This window comes from Acanthopagrus latus, chromosome 12 (genome assembly GCF_904848185.1).
Source record: "Acanthopagrus latus isolate v.2019 chromosome 12, fAcaLat1.1, whole genome shotgun sequence".
NCBI classification, from domain to species: domain Eukaryota; kingdom Metazoa; phylum Chordata; class Actinopteri; order Spariformes; family Sparidae; genus Acanthopagrus; species Acanthopagrus latus.
This window is the reverse complement of record NC_051050.1, coordinates 13,043,416-13,062,359: the sequence shown is the minus strand read 5'-3', so window position 1 is coordinate 13,062,359 and position 18,944 is coordinate 13,043,416. Positions and strand designations below refer to the sequence as shown.

General features: G+C 41.8%; 1 protein-coding gene and 2 long non-coding RNA genes across 7 annotated transcripts in view; 1 reads left to right on the top strand and 2 right to left on the bottom strand.

Moving 5' to 3' along the window:
• Positions 1-10,136, top strand: part of rai14 (retinoic acid induced 14) — a 37,016-nt gene extending 26,880 nt beyond the window's left edge. For 2 of the 5 annotated variants that reach the window (XM_037117234.1, XM_037117235.1), the window contains exons 8-21: positions 1,235-1,341; positions 1,588-1,772; positions 2,292-2,317; positions 2,664-2,750; positions 3,129-3,218; positions 3,849-3,986; positions 4,524-4,625; positions 5,335-5,970; positions 6,089-6,570; positions 6,717-6,885; positions 6,990-7,157; positions 7,283-7,438; positions 7,538-7,603; positions 8,289-10,136. In XM_037117234.1, coding sequence (XP_036973129.1) covers positions 1,235-1,341; positions 1,588-1,772; positions 2,292-2,317; positions 2,664-2,750; positions 3,129-3,218; positions 3,849-3,986; positions 4,524-4,625; positions 5,335-5,970; positions 6,089-6,570; positions 6,717-6,885; positions 6,990-7,157; positions 7,283-7,438; positions 7,538-7,603; positions 8,289-8,375 — 2,499 coding nt within the window. In that variant the 3' untranslated portion in view covers positions 8,376-10,136. Of the gene's footprint in view, positions 1-1,234; positions 1,342-1,587; positions 1,773-2,291; positions 2,318-2,663; positions 2,751-3,128; positions 3,219-3,848; positions 3,987-4,523; positions 4,626-5,334; positions 5,971-6,088; positions 6,571-6,716; positions 6,886-6,989; positions 7,158-7,282; positions 7,439-7,537; positions 7,604-7,885; positions 8,127-8,288 lie in introns of those variants that run through there. The other 3 variants (XR_005078140.1, XM_037117236.1, XM_037117237.1) reach the window with 3 other exon arrangements.
• LOC119029971 lies at positions 3,174-5,416 on the bottom strand. The gene is made up of 3 exons (XR_005078142.1): positions 5,279-5,416; positions 3,745-3,935; positions 3,174-3,311 (listed from the first exon to the last, which is right to left on the bottom strand). It is a non-coding gene; the product is annotated as an uncharacterized LOC119029971 (long non-coding RNA).
• Positions 7,004-18,944, bottom strand: part of LOC119029970 — a 104,387-nt gene continuing 92,446 nt past the window's right edge. The window contains exon 3 of the long non-coding RNA XR_005078141.1: positions 7,004-7,131. This is a non-coding gene — a long non-coding RNA (uncharacterized LOC119029970). The remainder of the gene's footprint in view (positions 7,132-18,944) is intronic.

The following is an 18,944-nucleotide window of genomic DNA, read 5'->3' as shown; positions in this document are numbered from 1 at the left end:
ATTAGGAGTGTATTAAACTTTAAAGAAGGGCATGTTTGTGTGCCCTTGCCTCGATTGACAGGCCTCTCCAGTTCTCACACTTTGCTGCGATGGTTGCTGCTTGGCCAAATGTGTTCTGGCTTGAAGGTGACAAGTTGGCCACTGGTTGTGAACAATGACTGTAGACAAGCGAGCATTTTATACACCTGTGCCCTCACATTCAATCACACAGACACTGAATTTATTACTCTGAGGAAAAAAAACTGTTTCTGCCTTTTAGATTCCAGAGAATAAAGGGTTCAATAGAAACACAGACTGAGCAGAGCAGAGACAGGGCTGTTAAAGTCTTCAGCAGAGCTCAGAGGAGCCCACAACATAGTTTTGTTTTCTGTGGCGTGTCAAAGCAGCAGTCTTGTAATATAAAACACAGAACTATGCTGACACACTTAACTGTTTCTTGACATTCTTTAGCTTTTTTCCAGTTGGACCTGACTTTGGATTTTTATTTTTTCCACATTTAACAATATAATACCTCTTTCTCACCAGACAAAACACCCACTAACATCTGGCTTTTGTCTTCAGTGGAAAAGGGTACAATCTGCATTCATTCTCGGGTCAAACGTCTCTGCAGTAGTCACAGTGTTTGTCGGCTTCAGCTCAGATCAGCTGTGATGGACACGACAACTTGATGGGCGCGCACTTTTTCGCCAATCACCTATTTTAAGGTGGTTCCTTATCCTTTGTCCAGGGGAGTAGCCAGCTGCTTCTTCCAGGCTGTATTCCGCCCTCCACAAGCCCAGCCAGTCAAATGTTTATGCTAGACTTAGGTCATAGATAGTTAAGGTTAGGTTAAATGTCATGCTTGGGGTTAGGATCTGTCAATCCTTGTGAAAATTTGTGGGATGTCTATGTTGCATGAAATGCTGCCTCAGTCGCCTAACTCAGGGTAATAAACCCTGCTGAGCCAGCCCATTCATTTAGAACTGTAAATATATCATTTGGGGGATTTTCCCAAAAGCTGCACTGCTCTATAAGTAGAACAACGTTTGGCCTTTCTGTTTATTTGCTGGGAAATTCATTTAGGAGACATTCACTCCTTTTTCACATGAATCTGAGATTTCTCTCACCACACAGACACTCGGCATACTTCATGTCTTGGCCCACGTACTCCTGTCACATGCATGTGTGTGTACTCTTCCCTCCATAGGATGGTTTCAGGCATATCTAATGTGTATTATGTCTGTGTATCCCAAAGGATGGGCTCACGCCTTTGCTGCTGTCAGCCAAAAACTCTCATGCTGAGGTGTGCAGCACTTTGCTGGACTGCGGTGCTGAAATCAATGCTTCAGACAACAGTGGCAGGTACAAACACAGTCCCCACATACACAATTCAGACATAATGTGTAAAAGTCGTGATGACAGGTTTAAGACACGCATGCTCTTCAGTGATGGTTGGATGTTTCTTTGGTGATCAATATTTGTACATTTAATAGTTTCCATTGGTTTGTGGGAAATGGAAATAGCTTACCATATGTTTCCACCAATAAATAAAAGTGCTCAGTAGAGGGGGGAAAAATGATGGCCGTTGTTTTTGATTCTGTCTTGCAGGACAGCCTTGATTTTTGCCAGCGAGTCCAACGCCGTTCCTGTCGTTGAGGTCTTGGTTCAGCGAGGAGCAGATCTGTTGGCTGTGGATTCACAAGGCCACGATGTGACACACTACATTAAGCTCTTAGGCAACTCTGAGGTCAAAACTGCTCTTGTTGCTGCCCTGAACAGACAACAGATCTCAGGTGAGAGTTATGCACACAGAGAATGCAGGAAGGACACAATGAGGCATCATCTAGACGTTAAATTTTATGAGCCTATTCCTACCTTATTCACACACATACTTGATCCGTGACTTAAGGAAGCTGCATTTACTTGGTTTATTTTCCCATACCACTCTAAAAAGTTTTCTCCTTTTTAATGGTTGACCTTGTGCAGGCAACCTTTTTGACTACCCTCAGACTAACCCCAGATGGGAATAAAGTCCTGATAATGTTAGAATTTTTAGATCTTTGTCCTTACAACATAATCAATAAGCAATGCACACATAGACACTTCAAGAAGTTGCCTGGAGAATGAGATTAGTATTTCTTTGATATTAATGCAAAGTCAACACTGCCATCTAGAGGAGTATATCCGTTAGTATTACCTCTTTTCTGTTTCATGTAAACTGTACTGCTGTAGAAAAACGTTAAATATGTTTTCAAAAAGCTGTAATTACTACCTCTTGAAGATTGTATGTTCTTCCTGTCTCCTTTTAACAGACGCAAAGTCTCCTAGAAGTCCTCAGGTAAGATCCCAGTCACTTTTTCTTTAAAGATCCTCATAAACATGGACTCCAGATTACTAAAACTCCCAAATATAACAACAAATCAACTATTCATCACTGTGAAGTCGTAGTACTAGAATGTGATTCAAGAGCTAAAATTAGTATAATTTACTATCAGTTTTTTGGCAATTTCAAAATTCTAAGCTTGTGAAAAATCCTTTAGTTGCTGTTTTTGGAAGATACAACTTCAGTCTTACCATAGCACTCATTGATTATCTCTCCTTTTACTAACCAGCACTGAATCCCACCTTTCTTTTTTCTCTCTTCCCGTTTCCTTTCTTCTCTGTCTTTTTTGCTGGCTCCTCAGCATGATCAAGTAGCTAAGCTAAGTGATGAACGGATCACAACTCCCAAAAAACGAAAAGCACCTCCACCTCCTATTAGCCCACTGCAGGTAAATGCATGTCTCTCCGTGTGTCTGTCTGCTTGTATCAGTATGCCACTCTTTATATTAATGCACGTTGGCAGTATGTTCACAAAGGGAATCGTCAGACCTGTATGTGTCTAGTCTATTTTAATATTATCTGTTAGATCAAAGTATGAGACAGAGTGTTCAGATTCTTTCACTTGTGCACTTCATTTGATTTATGTATTACATATGTTGTCTACCAGAGTTAAAATAAAATAAAGTGCATAATACGAACATTTTGGGTAGTAGTAACTCAATTTGTTACTCAGTAGATGTAACAGGCCACTAAGAAGTTGTAAACATCAACATATTTGTTTGACGAGCATTTGGAGGAACACTAAAAGTAACTCAATCCTTCTTCAGAGCTCTGGACCCTCCTCTCCTTCAGTTGTTACCTCTGCAGGGACACCTGCATCTAACAAGAGTGACGCTCCCAGAAGCTTCAGCTACAAGGTAAAACAACTTGAATACTTAATTCCATACTTTTTCTTCATTCCACAGGAAATGTTTGGTCAACACCTTGCCTTTAGACTTTTTTTTTTTTTGCTGCAGGGACAAAGGGAAATACAAAAAATACAGATTTTGATAAATACAGACATTTCTTGTATTAACACAAATCATGCAGTATAAAAATAAATGAGTTTTCTGAGATTATAAAGTGCTTTGACAAAGTCAAAGTTGGAAACTCAGGAGGAGAATATTACTGCTAATAATGCTTAAAAATCAGGTCAAACACATAGATGCGTAGTCTAAAGTTAATGTTAAAAAAAAAAGGCACAACACAGTGTCAATATGAATAAAGTTGAACAAATAAGTTATACAAAAGTCAAAATCACATAAAAGCAATACAAGTAATGTAAAAATGAAAGAAATGGGGGATGATTAGAAAACAACATCACATGAGAAATGCATCAGCAGACATTTGTATAAATTAATTTGGATTTATCATACAGTCGCATCCAGTGAGCTAAAATCTTACCTTCTACTTTCTCTTCTGTCTCTCGCGTTTTACTTTCCTTTGTCTCTTTGTCCATCTTCTTCTCTACTCCCCTCCCACCACTCCTCCCCTTTCTCATTTCAAAGGAGGACGAAGTTGGAGGCACAGCACTGAGAGTGGAGGTTGAGAAGCTCCATGAGGAGAGAAACATGTTGCTGGAGACAATCGAAGACCTGAAGCAGACGGTGGAGCAGACGGTGACTTTAACCGAAGCGGATACAAAGGTGATTAATGACTGAGCAATGCTAAAATGATGTGTTGTGATTACATATGCGCAGATTTGAAAACAGATGTGACTAGAACAGAGGAAGTCAATACTTTGAAAAGTAGAGTTTCAAAACACAGTGAAGCATACAAGTGATATTCTGAATATAGTTATTGGTGTGTAAACATTTTAAATTAATCATCTGACTATTCTAACTGAGATGTTTTTACTCTTTCTGTGACAAGAATTTAGAAACGTGGTGGCTATCCTGACTTTTGATTCATTTTTAACTTTTTCCTACATGTAGAACGACTTAACCAAAAGTCTTTTGAGTTGTTAAAATCATATATCAGTGCTGCTTCTCTAAGTTTAATCCTGCATTCTGACAACATCCAGCTGTGTATAGCTGAACCTTTTCACCTTGGGCATTCTTGAAGGAGGTCTAACCTGAGTTTTAGACTTGTCACGACTTGTTTTGTTTTTCAGTAGTTAGCGAGTGGTCCCTAACATTGCTGTGCTTGTGTGAATGTGAATGTATGTGTGTGTGTGTTGACAGGTCGAGCACAGTTTTACAGCTTCTGCAGCTCTGGTTTCTGCTCTGCAAGCTAAGATTACTGCTCTTACTTTGGAGAACCAGCAACTTGCAGGCAAACTCAAGGTATGTAACCCATTCATTCAAGCTCGTAACTTCAACCATGAAGCAATAAATAAACAAAGTCAAACAGACCTCAATTCACAGAGGACCCTTTTTTCCTATTCTACATTCTACAAAGATTAAAGATAACACAAATATTATAAATACCAGCACAGAAATTAAAATTTAGTTTAACATTTTCTTAAGTTTGTCTTAAAATAATACTTCAGATCTACATCTGGTCATATGGATATGGATGACTTCGGAAGGAAAAGACCACATTTTTTCACAATGCCATTAAAATCAAAGTGTGTAATGTATAATCTATAAGTATAAATTGAAAATGTGTCGTGCTGCAGCTAAGGATAATTTTCTCATTAAATTGTTTACACGATAACAGAAAATAGCAGAAAAATTTAAATACCAAAGTTTTGTTTTTGTCGACCAACAGTCAAAAATTCAAAGCTATTCTCTTTACTTTCATATAAGAAATAACAAGAACATTGTTGCTGCTAAATGACATTTTCTGATAATTGCTTAATCATCATGAATGAATGAATTAAAAAATTGAAACCAAATGAAGCTGTGTTCAGATTGCCCTCCCTCTCCCTGTTTTATATGCAATATGAGAGAGAGAGAGAGAGAGAGAGTATTTTTGGTGTCATGTAACGACCAACCTTGGCTACAGATGGCTCTGGATTCCTCTCTCTCACCCTGCACCTTCTCCTCATAGAAACTTCCATCCCGCCAAGGAAGCGAGGACCTGAAGGAGACCAGCCGTCCAAACAGCATGGCCTCGAACTCCTCCTTCCACTCCACTCAGGACGAGTTTGAGTCTGTGCCACAAGTGGGAAGGGAAGATGGATCTGGTGGTGTGTTCCGGGAAGAAGAGCAGAGTGAAGGAGGAAAAGGAGGGAGCAAAGAGGAGATCAGACTGTTGAGACAGGCACTTGAAAGCGTTCAAACGAAACTTCTAGAAACCAGGAAGGAAAACCGCTCGCTTCAGGCTCAGCTGAAACCTGAGCGCAGAGAAAGAGAGGAGTATGAAAGTGTGAGGGAGAAAGGAAGAGAGGAAGAGTTGATGGAGACTCTTGCGGAGCTTCAGGCGAAGCTGACAGACACTCAGGAGAGATACCACCAGGCTGTGGAGGAGGTGGAGGAACTGAGAGCACAAGTGGGAATGGGAGATGGTGAGACGATGGAGAAACAGGAGATCCAGAGACGCTCTGAGCAAGAGAAAGCAGCTCAACGAATCAGACAGCTGGAGGAGGCACTGGGGAGGATGGAGGAGGAAAGACAGAGTGGAGCGGAGAAGGCACAGATTGAGGAGCTGTACAAGGAGGCACAGGAGGAGATTAGGATGCTCCAGGTAGTTAAGGGCTTCTTCTTCTTCTCTCTGAATTTCTGTATAAAGTCTCTTAAATTAGACATTTTTCATTTTCAATTGTTTTATTCCTTTTTTTAATGTGTTCCTTCTTGTTGTTCAGGAGGCTCTGAGGGGCACAGTACCAGTCGAAGCTGCAGCCAAAGACTTTGACGAGATGAAGTCCGAGCTGAACGAGGTGATTGCCGGGATGCAGCGCCGCTTGCTGGAACTATCGCACTCCTACAGTGAAACTAAGAGTCAGTTAAGCGCTGCACAGAAACAGCTGGCTGAGGCCAAAGCTGTGAGCAGTGAAGCCTCCTCGCCCTCCTCAGAGCAACAGCAGGTCCAGGTGCTGACCAGCAAGGTGGAGGAGCTGCAGACGTTGCTAGCTGAGATGGAGAAAAAGTATTCAACCGCTCAGGAGGAGATTTCAGCTCTGAGGCAGGAGGTTGAAGCTCAGGCGCAGAGCTCAGTGGCTCTCGCCGACCACACACGGGTGATGTCGTCGCTGGGAAATGCCATTAAAGAGTTGGAAAGCCAGTCAGAGGAGCTAAAAGATCAACTACACCAGAAAACTTTGCAGGTGGAGGCTCTTCAGAACAGGTGAGGAAGAAAACTGAAAACTCTTTTTCTGTGTTTGTTAGAGACTACAGCTGAATGCTGTGGTGGAGGTGGGGTTTATGAAATGATATTCATATAAAGATTATCAGGTAGTCATCATACGGTTGTTGTGTCTATTTCTCCCAAAGGCTGACAGCAGAGAAAGAGGTCACCCCAGATGATTCAGTCTCACGCGTGGAGCACGAGACAGCAAGAGAGCAGCTGGAGGGCGAGGTGAACCATCTGACGCAGCTCCTCCAGGGGGCCCTCAGGAAGCAGGACGAGATGGCTCTGGAGGCTGCTGATGCATGGCAGAAGGTGAGAAGAAAGAGCTGGAGGAGGATTAAAAACAACTTTCAAGTGCTGACTATAAATAATCTCCCCTCGTATAATTTACAACCCTTTATCTATATATCCACCAGGCGCGGGATAATGGTGCTGAGCGGGAGGCCCTGCAGGAGCTGGTGATGTCGAGGGAGAAGGAGAACCAGACGCTGACCTCCAGACTGGCCGAGTCTCAGGATGCTGTGTGTCAGCTCAAACAGCTGGTGGAGAATCACGTTGCTTCAGAGAGAGAGAAGAACAAGAGGGTGAGTAATAATATGGAAGCTTTACCAGTACCAGTTAAACCTAAACCTCCAACTAATAAGACAAAAAGAAATACTCTTTAAAGTTTTGTGGCATTAACTGCATGTTTTAAATTTGTCCCTCTCAGATAGATGACCTGTCGCGGGAGGTGGGGAAGCTGAAGGACGCCTTAAACAGCCTATCACAGCTCTCATACACAGGCTCTCCGTCGAAGAGAGTGCAGCAAAACCAGCAGCTGGAGACAATGCAGCAACAAATCAAACAACTGCAGTACCAGCTAGCTGTAAGATTAGTTCAGCATGTTCTTAGATGGAAAGCACAGTTATAAAGCAGCATACTGTTGTCTGAACTACCTTCTGTTTACCTCGTGTTTTCTGTCTAGGAATCAAAGAAGCAGCACCATGAGATAGTATCAGTCTACAGGATGCACCTCCTCTACGCTGTCCAGGTAAATCTGTCCATTAGTTTGGCTACAGCTTGCTTATAGCTTAAAATTTAAAGGACTATTTCACCTAAATCATGGGGGGAAAAATGTTTTCACTTGTGGTGTATGTTTGCCAAGGTTTTGAAATATTCCACTCTTCAGTTTCAGCCTCCATCTCAATATTGTTGAGTTAAATGGGTTCAAAATAAACCAAAAGGTTTTTTTTATTTGGGTGACCTGGCCCTTTAAAGGTTTCATCTCATAGAAAGTCATATTTCCCTCTTTTATTTTGTTCTTATCGTAAAGCTGGTCTAGGTGAGACCAATACTGTGAAAGTATCAAGATACTCATTCCACAGGAAGGGCCACCATATGGTTCTGATGTCACAGCTATACACCGCTGCCAGTCATACCCCCTGCCAGGCTGCACTGACTAAGTTGATGCAGTAACACAGAGGGCGCTGCATGCTCTGGTCTGTAAGTGCAGACCAATCAGATCAGACTGGGCTCAGGAGGTGGGCACTAAAATGGAGCGTTTCAGACAGAAGGTGAATAGAGTTGATGCAGCACTGGACAGTATAGGAAAAATAAAATGTTGTAAACATGGACCCCAAAAATAAAAGTATGAATCTGAAAACGAGCATAATGAGACCTTTAAATCTCATAGTGATGTACTGAATTTGCTGAACCTGTGCTGTCTGCACCCTCAGGGTCAGATGGACGAGGACGTGCAGAAAGCCCTGAAGCAGATCTTAATGATGTGCAAGATGCCAAGCCCAGCCAAGGAGGCCTGCTGAGACCCACCGGGCACAGTTTTTCCAAAAGCAGGACGTGAACGAAACTGAACTGATGTCCTCCCGTCCAAATTCACATGTTGCTTGCCCTGCTTACAAGCAAAGGAACCAACACACGGTGCCTCTGGAGAAACCTCGAGTATTTGTTAAAGAGGAAAAGTATTACAGTCACATACTCTTTGCCTTTGTTAATGTCAAACTGACCGTCTAAGATCAGAAGGTCATTAATGTTATGATTTGAAGATGTTTTTGGGAAACTCCGGCCCAGCCTATCCCAGCGTACAGCAACACTATACATCAGCTAACTGACCATTCAAATGAGTGGGTGAACCAGGTGTACCAGCCAAACTAATCTCAGTATGTGCACGTTCACATAACACTGTTAGTGTGCGGCAACTTTAAATCACATGCAGTGTGATGAATCAGTCTGATGAAATAGTGAGTTCAGTGTGTTTTGTTTCTGTTACAAAGTGCGCTTAGAGAACTTAAAGCCTCACTTAGCGCTGCTGTTAATAGTATCTATTTTATGATACAACAGTGTTTGTACTTGTCTAATGTTTCACGGTTGTCGACGTGCTTCTGATACAATCTAAATTATTCGTGCCCTTTTAGTAACAATGCATGTGACTTTGCTCTATGCCAGCCCAAAAAATCACATAGAAATGTTTTTTTGGCCGCACTTCTATGAAGAAAATGCATGATACTGTTTGTACTGCTATTTTTCCTACTAGCACAAAAAATTATAAAAAAAAAAAATGTATTTTACTGAATTGTACTATCATGTCATGTTTTCTAAGTTACTGTACTTTTAAAGAAGAGGTTTGATAGATGTATTTTTGACGGCCTTGTTTTGTGTCCGAGTGAATGAGATTTTCTTCCTCAAGTATAACAACGCACTATTTGGTCCAGACACACCTGAATTAGTTTTTCCTGTAAGTATTCATATTCTACACTTTGAACATAATTGTTTACTGTAATAGAAAAAAACATTTCAGTTGTTACAAATGTCCAACAGTATGGACTCAGCATTAACTCTTTTGTTCTTACTTGAAACGCATGCAGAAAAGGTTGAGTTTTGCATAAAAACCAGAGTTGTGTCTGTCGTCTTGTGCCTGTAATCAGACAGTATTTCTCTGAAATTACAGCCAATAACTCTCATTTCTCACTGATGCCAATGTCACCAGGCTTCCTTGTACAATCTCATTAATTTATTTCATTTACCAGGAATGTTTTTTTTTTTTTTCTGTCTGTGATGCTCCCGTTTCAAACTCTGTGTATCATTGCAGGTACGGACATAAACTGTACAGTGTTTGAGAACACAGCTTGTCCTCTAGAGACTTCTGAACTGTTTCCACATCACACTCCTTTGCCTTAGTACTATACTTAGAGCCATACACCCTTCTTCTCGAGAACACACCCGATGCCAATGCTCTGATTCAGTGAATTTGTATCAGTCAGAAGCTCCTCTCTCACTCAGGAAGTACTTTTTTTTTTTTTTACTGAACATGACTTACACCTGACTGAGATTGTGAGTAGAGCTTTTGCTTTATTTCACAGTTTGTAGAATATCACAAACAACATTTCTCTTTTTTCTCTGTAGGTATTGACTGAAATGTTTTGTAACAAGAAAGGGAAAAGATGGAAACAGCTATTCCTATTGGTTGTTTTCTTCACTAACAGTTTTGTAGTGACATGGAGAAAAAAAAAGCGCTTGTTTGCCAACTGCTTTCTCTGTCCACGTTAATAAATTTTCAAGATACTGTACTATCATGTGTCTGTGTCACTTATATATCAAACCATGTGAGTATGACCTATTACAGCCTGCAAGGATACCATAGAGACACAGCTAACCATTATTTTCATTATCCATTAATTGGCTCATTAGTTTCACAATGAATTGACTGTTTATTTTATAAAATGTAAAAAGCCTGTGAAAAATGGTCCTCAAAGTGACATCTACAACTTGCTTCTTTAGTCCAGCAACAGTTCAAAACCCACTCACATTCACCATCACAGATGACGAAGAAAGGCAGCAAATCTTTACATTTCAGAAGCTGGACCCAGCAAATGTTTGACATTTTTACTTAAATAGAGATAAATTAAGCGATTAATTTTCTTTCAATCTGCCCATTGATTAAATTGTTTATAAAGAAGCTCTTCTCAACGAGCCACGACAGACTTATACAAGCCAGAGATTTATTTCCTTCCTGTTTTTCCAGGCTATCGAGGCAAATGTTTGCAAACTTCAACACATCAAAGCTGGAATGTGTAAGCTGGACACTCTTAAATCATCACTGTATGTCCAGCACAGGAAAGACAATGGAAAGGCACTGCCCACTTCTCACAAAAAGCTCACACCATCTATTTTCCTCCTGAACATTTTTTTTTTTCCCTCAGTGGTCACAGGAATAATGCAGGCTGTCAGCTGGGAGACTTTACGGAGACTTGACATATGATTCGGGGCTTTTGTGTGAACTGGAGATTGTTGAAGCTGTTCCTCTAGTAGCTCAAAATGAGCCACAAGTTGTCTCTCATGTAGATTATAATTGACGTAAACAGGTGAAGCGCAAGAACCGGATCAGACTGAACATGCGACAAATGACCACTAGATGGCAGCATTTGACTAAATTGAGATCTCCTGCTGCCTCTGCACGGCTGCCCCGCTTACACTTTTACAGATGGGTGACTAATGAAAGGCAAAGCTGAATAAATGACATGAAATACAATTAAACATAATGATTTGATGAGTATGACTTTCAATGGAAATTCATCAACAAAACATATAACGAGGGGATATCTTTAAAAATGATATTGTAGTGCTCCAACAGAGACTTCTAGAATGTACGCAAAGGAGCCCCGGAGCTGCTCTGTTTGCTTCTTGTGGTCCAACAACTGAAAATGTTTCCCTTTAATTTGTCTCCATCTATCCTCACATACATACACTTGATACATCTTATGTTCTGTTTCTGTTCATAATCCGCAAGAATCTGAGTGAGAAAAACAAAACAAAACATTTTCACATTAAAATGCTGTGTGTATAGAAAACTGTATTTTTTTTTTTTTTTTTTAAAGGTGCATTGTTTATCTTCCTGCTGGGTTAGGCACATCGTCCTCCCTGTCAACACTGTCCTCCCTCAATGTCCACTCAGCTCTGGTTCTCAGAAGTCCTGCCAGCCCAACTCTGAGTAATTTATCTGCCGTTCTGTTTCCTCTAACCGGTGGCACAACCACTTCGTTTCCTGTCCTGGCCCTGTGTTCTGCCCGCTGGTCAAACACACACGTACGTGTGCGCACGCAAGAAAAGCACACACACCTCTGCCTTTACACGACAACTTCCTGTCAATCTTGCTTTCCCACACGTTCTGCCCTCGGGCTTCGGGGGTTTAGTGGAGAAAGATCTAGTGCTGTGATCCTAATCCAGCTAGGGCCCATATTTGTCAAGCATCGCAGGCTGAAGTCAAATCTCAACCTCTGGCATCTGTGAACTCTGCACGGATAAACTGAAATATTCAACTCGATGTTATTTGAAGAGGACGTTTAAATATGGAACTTTTTTTTTATAGCCATTCCAGTATTTCTCCTGGTTATTTAACTGACATCGAACTGACCTTTTTAATGGTCTCCTTTCATGTCTAATTTCAGTGGCTTTCAAGGTGACTTTCAAGGGGCAGTTCACCCAAAAATGATAGTTCTGTTGTTATCTTCTCATCCTCATGCTGATGTAGGGTCGGGTTGAGATTTCATAGTCCACAGAACATTTCTGGAGCTTCACAGGAAAACAGTGTTGCAGGATTCCTCTTCACAGCTTGAGTAGATGGGGACTGAATCAAGATGTTATTTAAACACTCAAAATGATCAAGCTTGTACACCCACATCAGATCTGGAGTGTGCTTATGCCGGACAAGCTGCATGGAGCCATTTCATGATTTTTATTTTCGATAATTTTTTTGAATTCACAGATTACTGATAGACAAAGGTAATCACTGGGTTACTAACATCAAAAATGAATTAAAGGTGCACAATGTAGTTTTGGTGAATACATGTTAACCAGAAGAGATTTTCTTTTTATGCCCAAACCATTTCTCTTTGTTTTTATAATTAAATAAACAAACTGTCCTTAAAAAAACAACACAGTTTCATACTGTTTACATGTGGCGGACCCTGCCATCTTTCTAGCTTTAAACAGTGTTCTGGGGACTTTATTTTCCTCTGAGAACAGCTTATTCATACAGTTATGGACACAAATATGTATGTATCTGGGTTTGTACTATTACCTCATTAATGTTGCAAAATTATCCAAAACTACACACTGCCCCTTTCATAATTTATCAACCATCAGAAAAAAAAAAAGAAAGAAAGAAAGAAAGAAAAAAAAATCTGTGGTTGCACCACCCCAAATATGAAGGCTACTGTCTTCTGTTTACCTTGTATGACTGAGTATGTTTGGGTTTTGGACTGATGCTACCTTTTGGCTCCGTTTCTGGCATTTTACAGACATAACAGTGATTCATTTGCAGAGAAAAAGTGATCTGCAGAATCATCAGTGATGAAAAATTATCATTAGCAACTGCCCTTCTTCAATGCAACATTGTTTTGACTCAAGTATTCAAAACCAGATGTTGTGGTTTGTACAACTGCACCATTACATCACATCTAGTTGTCTATTGTGCGCAACTTTGAAATTTCTCTGTAAGCATGATATTTCTCATGTGTGCGAAATTGCTGATTTGGACTAGAATTTAATATCCAGCCTTATGAATTAAACCTGTGAAGTTTAAAGCGTCAATAGATTTTTCCCCCCCACATATCTGGGGTGCCTCAGGGTTCAGTTCTGGGTCCCTTAATCACTCTTCAGCTAAGTATTTTCTGACTGAGACACTTTCCACAAAAGGCATGAAGGCGGCAAGTTAATAATATACGAATCCCGAAAAAGTGAGTGAACTGATTCTCCCTGCAGAGCTACGTAAATATCCCAGGATCGTGGATAATTCTGTATGGAGAGAAAGGAGCTCAGAAAAGAAGAGTGGAGACAGAGTTTAGACGATGTGAAGAAGTCAAAACAGAAGGTCAAAGCCCAGGAGAGGAAGACTGCGGCTGAAGGAGCCCATTCGGGGAGGAAATGAGAAGAGGTTGTGGCCAAGAGAAAAAACACGGAGAAGCAAGAGCAGCAGATCGGGAGAGAGGGACAAGTGTATATGTTGAATCACTGGAGGGATGACTAATCTGCGACTGAGCGACTCCTCTGAAGTAGCGCATAAACCTGTTTTAGCTGCCAGGAGCATTGAGGGGAACAAGCTGGGAGAGGGGAGGAGGAGCTGATGAGGAGGAAGTGTTCTCCACGACAGCAGCTCACTGGTGATGAAGCAAGGCAGCAATAAAGTCGTTTCTTAATACTCTATCCGTGTCTTTGCTAACTATGTGTTTACACTGTGTATTTCCCCAGCAATCAAGGCTTGTGTACTAAGTAAATACTGATGAAGAGCTTCGCACTCATGTGCGTCAGAGGCCGTGTGCTCGGGTCTCCCGGAGCCAGCCTGCGTTATCTGCTCAAGTGTCGGTGATTGTGTCTTCAAGTCGTGCGGACGTGATGTCGATGTCAAGTATTTCCTATTATGTTTGGCTGCTAAAGAAGACATCTGGACTGGGAATCGTTTAGCTTAGGAATATTTATTAAAAATACATTGTTGTGTCTGTAACACGCCGTGAGACTTGAGAGCAGCTGCTACATCTATATCTGAAGCCTTTTCACAGCTGGGAGGCTCTTCTGCCTGGTGACAATCTTCAACATACTTGGGCAGCAGCTGAATCCTGTCACTGTGGTTAGTCGTGCCCACATTAAAAATGTTGTATCAAAAAGACCGTTAGAGAGCATCAGTCCATTGTGGTTTGTATTTTCCACCCGTCGTGGGAAATACGCAGGCTGGCATGTGTGCATGAAAACATGCACACACAACGTCACGTGTTGCAGCGCTGGAGGTCTGTGATTCTTATAGAGCTTCACTGGACGTTTGCCTCGGACGGCAAGGTGGACTGACCTGAGATTCATCTTCAGGGATTGTCCCCATTTGCTATTGTGAGTGAAACAGATCACTGAAACGGCGGCGTCTCGCTCGTAATACGTCATCTTGGCCCAGAAAAAGGTGACAATCGCAACAAGTCTGGTCTTATTATCAGCTGCAGTTGTGTGAAGACTTGTTTGTCAGTTAGCTAGTATGCAGGAAAGGCCTCACAAGGTTACAGTGACGAATGTTAAGCGAGGCGGCGTCACTTACACATCGTTGGGTGTGTAGTCTTTCTGATTACAAGCTTTCACAACATTGTGTGTTTAATTTCGTGGCACGACTCAAACGAGATCAAAAAGTCACTTGTCTCTCGCCCCTTTGTCTGATACAAGTTCCCATTGTGGTGCGCAGGAAGGGGAGGGACTTTACGTCTCAGTGTAACAAAAGGCTACACGTACACCCTCGTCTGCAATTAGTTTGCTTTGTTTCTGACACTGGTTTTTCAGTTTTAAGATCAGGGCTGCACAAAGGCTTGACGCTGACCCCATCAAACATCAGTTAGCCAGTCGTAGTTGGCATTAGGGAGGGGCTTGTCAGAAACCAGTGAAATAAGTCGGAGTTGTAGAAGCGGGACTCTGGGCTTTGGTCACTGATGATGCAGCTTTCTGCTGCCATGTCCTGTCTCCCTGTCTTTGTGACTTGTCTGTTGAGTCGTGAGCTGTGTACTTTGTCTGTCATTCTGCCTGCACTTTTCTTAACTTGACTGTTCTTTTCTGCGTATGCACTCTTTTGTCACTGTTCTAAACTTTTGTCGTAGGCATCTGATACCTGAAACTGACTCTGTACGCCTCCACCTGGCCTCATTTATTTCTGTATTTATGGTCAATTCCAGTGAACCACCTCCACCAGCAAGACTCAGACAGCACAAAATCTCTTCAACATAATAAAACCATTTAAAGCCTATGTTTACAAAGGATTATTTGTTTGTTGATTATCTGCTGAACTGCAGTCGAAAACAATCCTATTGTGACATTTAGCTGTACTAAGTGCCTCTAAGCGATGCTGGGGACGAATGGTATTTGGCATCCAGGCTGCTGTAAACAAGGGGAGGTTTCGGCATGTGAGTAATCTCTGCCACGGTAACAGCCGTGCTGTCATTGGGGAACTCGATGGCAGAAAGAGAGAGTGACTGTCACTGAGCCATGGATCTCTCCTTGGCAGAACACTCAGACCACAGCAGCGTTTAAGTGTGTAGTGTACTAGCAGGAAGTGGTGGCATGAAACCCAGAAGAAACTTGAAAATGTTTTCTTCACTGGTTACTGTTTTTAGGCTTCATCCCATCACAGCCTTCACCCAAATCTCTAACCTCACCTCTTTTGCTTTCCTTCCCTCTTCCCTTTCATCTCTTCCCTCTGCTGCACATCTCTCTGGCTTTGTCAGCATCGCTAACATACTTACCCTCTGTCTAACGCGACCACGCTTTATTGTGGCGCAATTAACTGATTCGTGTGACGTGTTGTTGCTGTGTTCGCCCATCCAGCCTCGGTCACCAAGCCGTCAAATGTTCTCAGTTTGTCTAACACGGGCCGGCCTTGAAACAAGACCCTGCAGTAGACGAGTGGAGGGGCGTAAGTAACGCATGCAGCTTAATTGCTGCAAGATGTAACCTCGCCTGCAGCCTACTGTGGCCCACAAACACACTCACACACATTCATGCACATGAAAGTGTGCGCACGCACACATAAAAAAAGCATTCAAACACACAAACATTTGTAAACACGGGACATGCAGTAAAGAAAACAAAAAAAGCGCATTTTTGAATTACAACGACTGAATTTGTCACAGCTCCGGCCCGAACTTCATAGACACATTTTTTGTTTGTTTGTTGGTGAAAAACAAGGTTTTCATTCCACTACAAGGCTCTCCTTTGATGGAGAACGCTCAAAAGTCCTTCCCTCTGATGCAAACCAAATCAAAATGATTCCAAATCGAAGGGTTTTGTTTCCTTGAGGCATCTTAAGACTGTCTTTGAAACAAAGTCTAATGGATAAAAGAAGATATTAAGGCAAAGATGCTTTTGAGTGATCTACATTTGGCTGGTTGGTAGAATCCATGAAACATTACTGAGAAGAGATGATGAGAGGAATCAGAGTCACGACAGAGGCTCCGTCCTCATTCGATCTTCTATTTGAGAAGTATTCCTGAAGCCACAGAGGGAGCCTCTCTGAATTACATCACTACAATATAATATTTCTATCATTATCAAATATATATCCTGCGTGTGGACATTTAACGCATCCCCCTCGCAGTCAGATACAATAAGCAATCCATGACCAGTACACAGCTCCATAGAAAATCAATTGGAAAAGTTGGAATAGGTGATTGTAACAGTATGCTGGAACATTTCCTCCGGGAAAACATGCGTTTTATGACTCAAATCTAACATCACCGAAAGATCACAAATAATCTCACAGAATTCGGCCTCATCTTGATTGTTGCTCCAGGCGGCACGTCAGGATGACTTCACATACTACAGCCTCGGATCTCTGGTTTCTCGCTGTGGGAGAAAAGCCATACGCTTCGACGATTTGACGGTGCTGCGCCTGCTGTGATGATAGCAGATGTGGTTTCCTCAATTGAGCGGCGTTCCCCTACAACAGCGACTACACCATCTCCGGGCACGCTGTTGCTGTCTCCTGACATCACTGAGCCGACTGCAGTTCTGCTGGCGGCACTAACCTGGGTCACTGAGATACAGTTACATGACTGTGGAAGACCACGAGGCAGCAGAGCACAGAGGGCTTCACCGGCACAGACACACTGTGTGTGGTGTGACGTCAGTGTTGGAGAAGTACCCGAAAGTCACACTTCACTTATTACAATTAAAGATGTTGTTTGAAAATATCCCTTAGGTAAAAGTCAACCACACAAATAGTACTCGAGTTTGAGTCTTTTAAAGATACAAGTAAAAAGAAATTATACACAGGCCATATTTACATGTATGTATGTACATTATTGGCCAATTATCTGATCAGATATTCAGCATTTTTCTGATTATCAGAGTGAGTATATTTTCTTTTTTTAGATACTGGATTTTAGATAAAACAAATTACTTCAAAGGAGACATATTATGCTCATTTTTATTTTGGGTTACTAATAGAATATGTTTCTATCCTTAAATGCTAAAAAAACCCACATCACTTTTTTTATTCTGTCCCCCTCCACCTGAATGCTGTAGCTGCTGTCTCTTTAAGGCCCTGCCCTCCTGAATATCCAGTTTTCTCTGATTGGTCAGTTCACACAGGCCTGAGCCAGCACCAATAAACAACAACAGAGCAGCTGTGTTAAATCAATTTTTACATGGCAAACCACCCACTAGGTATAAGTTATGCGAATATGCGATATGGTGACGTAGTGTGATGTCACACAGTTGCTGAATTATAGGTGGGGCTGTTCCGGAGCTGTGTTGTCTGGGGCAGAGAGGAGCTTCTGTTGCGGACTTTGATCTGTAGCGGAGTGGAGGTATAATCATAGCAGAATATGGAAATACAGCACAAGTACTTAAGAATTGTACTTACTCCGTCATTGCATCGTTGACAGACATAATGTTAATATAATTTAATATACTTTGACTTTTATTTGTATTTACAGACAAGTGTTTGGGAAGTCATTTCGTCTTGTTTCTGAACATGACTCACACTCTGTTTTCTGTCTGGTCTATGAATCAATTTTTGCACATCCATCGATCACATTCAATAATACTTGATCGTGTGCTGCATCCCAGATCAGACTTGCTCCTTCCCCTCTTTATAGATGTGGAGTAGTTGGCTGAGATCCCTGATCCGAGAGTGTTTTGGCTACGGATCCAAACCCCAGAGATGTTTATTTCTGCATCTGATTTAGCAGAGAATGATTACAGCAATACTGTCTGGAGGTGGGGTAACAGCAGTGGGCAGAACAAGGCCCTTTGATCAGGCCATTTTCTTGTTTGTGTTTTACATTATGGCATCTTACAAATATGTCAATAGTGATGTCAACTTACTCGTGTCCCGGGGTACCTACACTTTACTTTGTAAACCAATTATATGAGACAACATGATTGTGTGATTACTTGTATATTGTGAAAAATGTGTACATGTAAAGGTTTGGCAGGGGGGCTGTGAAAACAGAAGAATGTGGATGGAAAAATGTTTTTTTCAATGTTAGATCATGCGAGAGAGGTCGGAAAAAACAACTTTATTTGGCTATTTATTGTTGAAGCTGGAGAATAACTTCTTGTGGGTCACATTATCTCTCCCAAGAGTCCTTTGTATTCCAAACAGACATTTCATATATCACTAGAGTGTATACCTGTGTGCTGGAAAAGCCGAGTCCTGTGATTTAATTACCTTGCCCTGTTGCCGCCGTTCCCACTCCAGGCCGGGCTTCCCAGTTGCAGTCCCTCTCGTTCGCTCCGGCCTCCCCACATCAGGTTCTGATGAGCCTAACTGGAAACATGTGCTCCACGCTGGCTCCCCCGACAGATGGGACAATATCATATTATTAATGACAGAAAGAGAGAGACGGAGG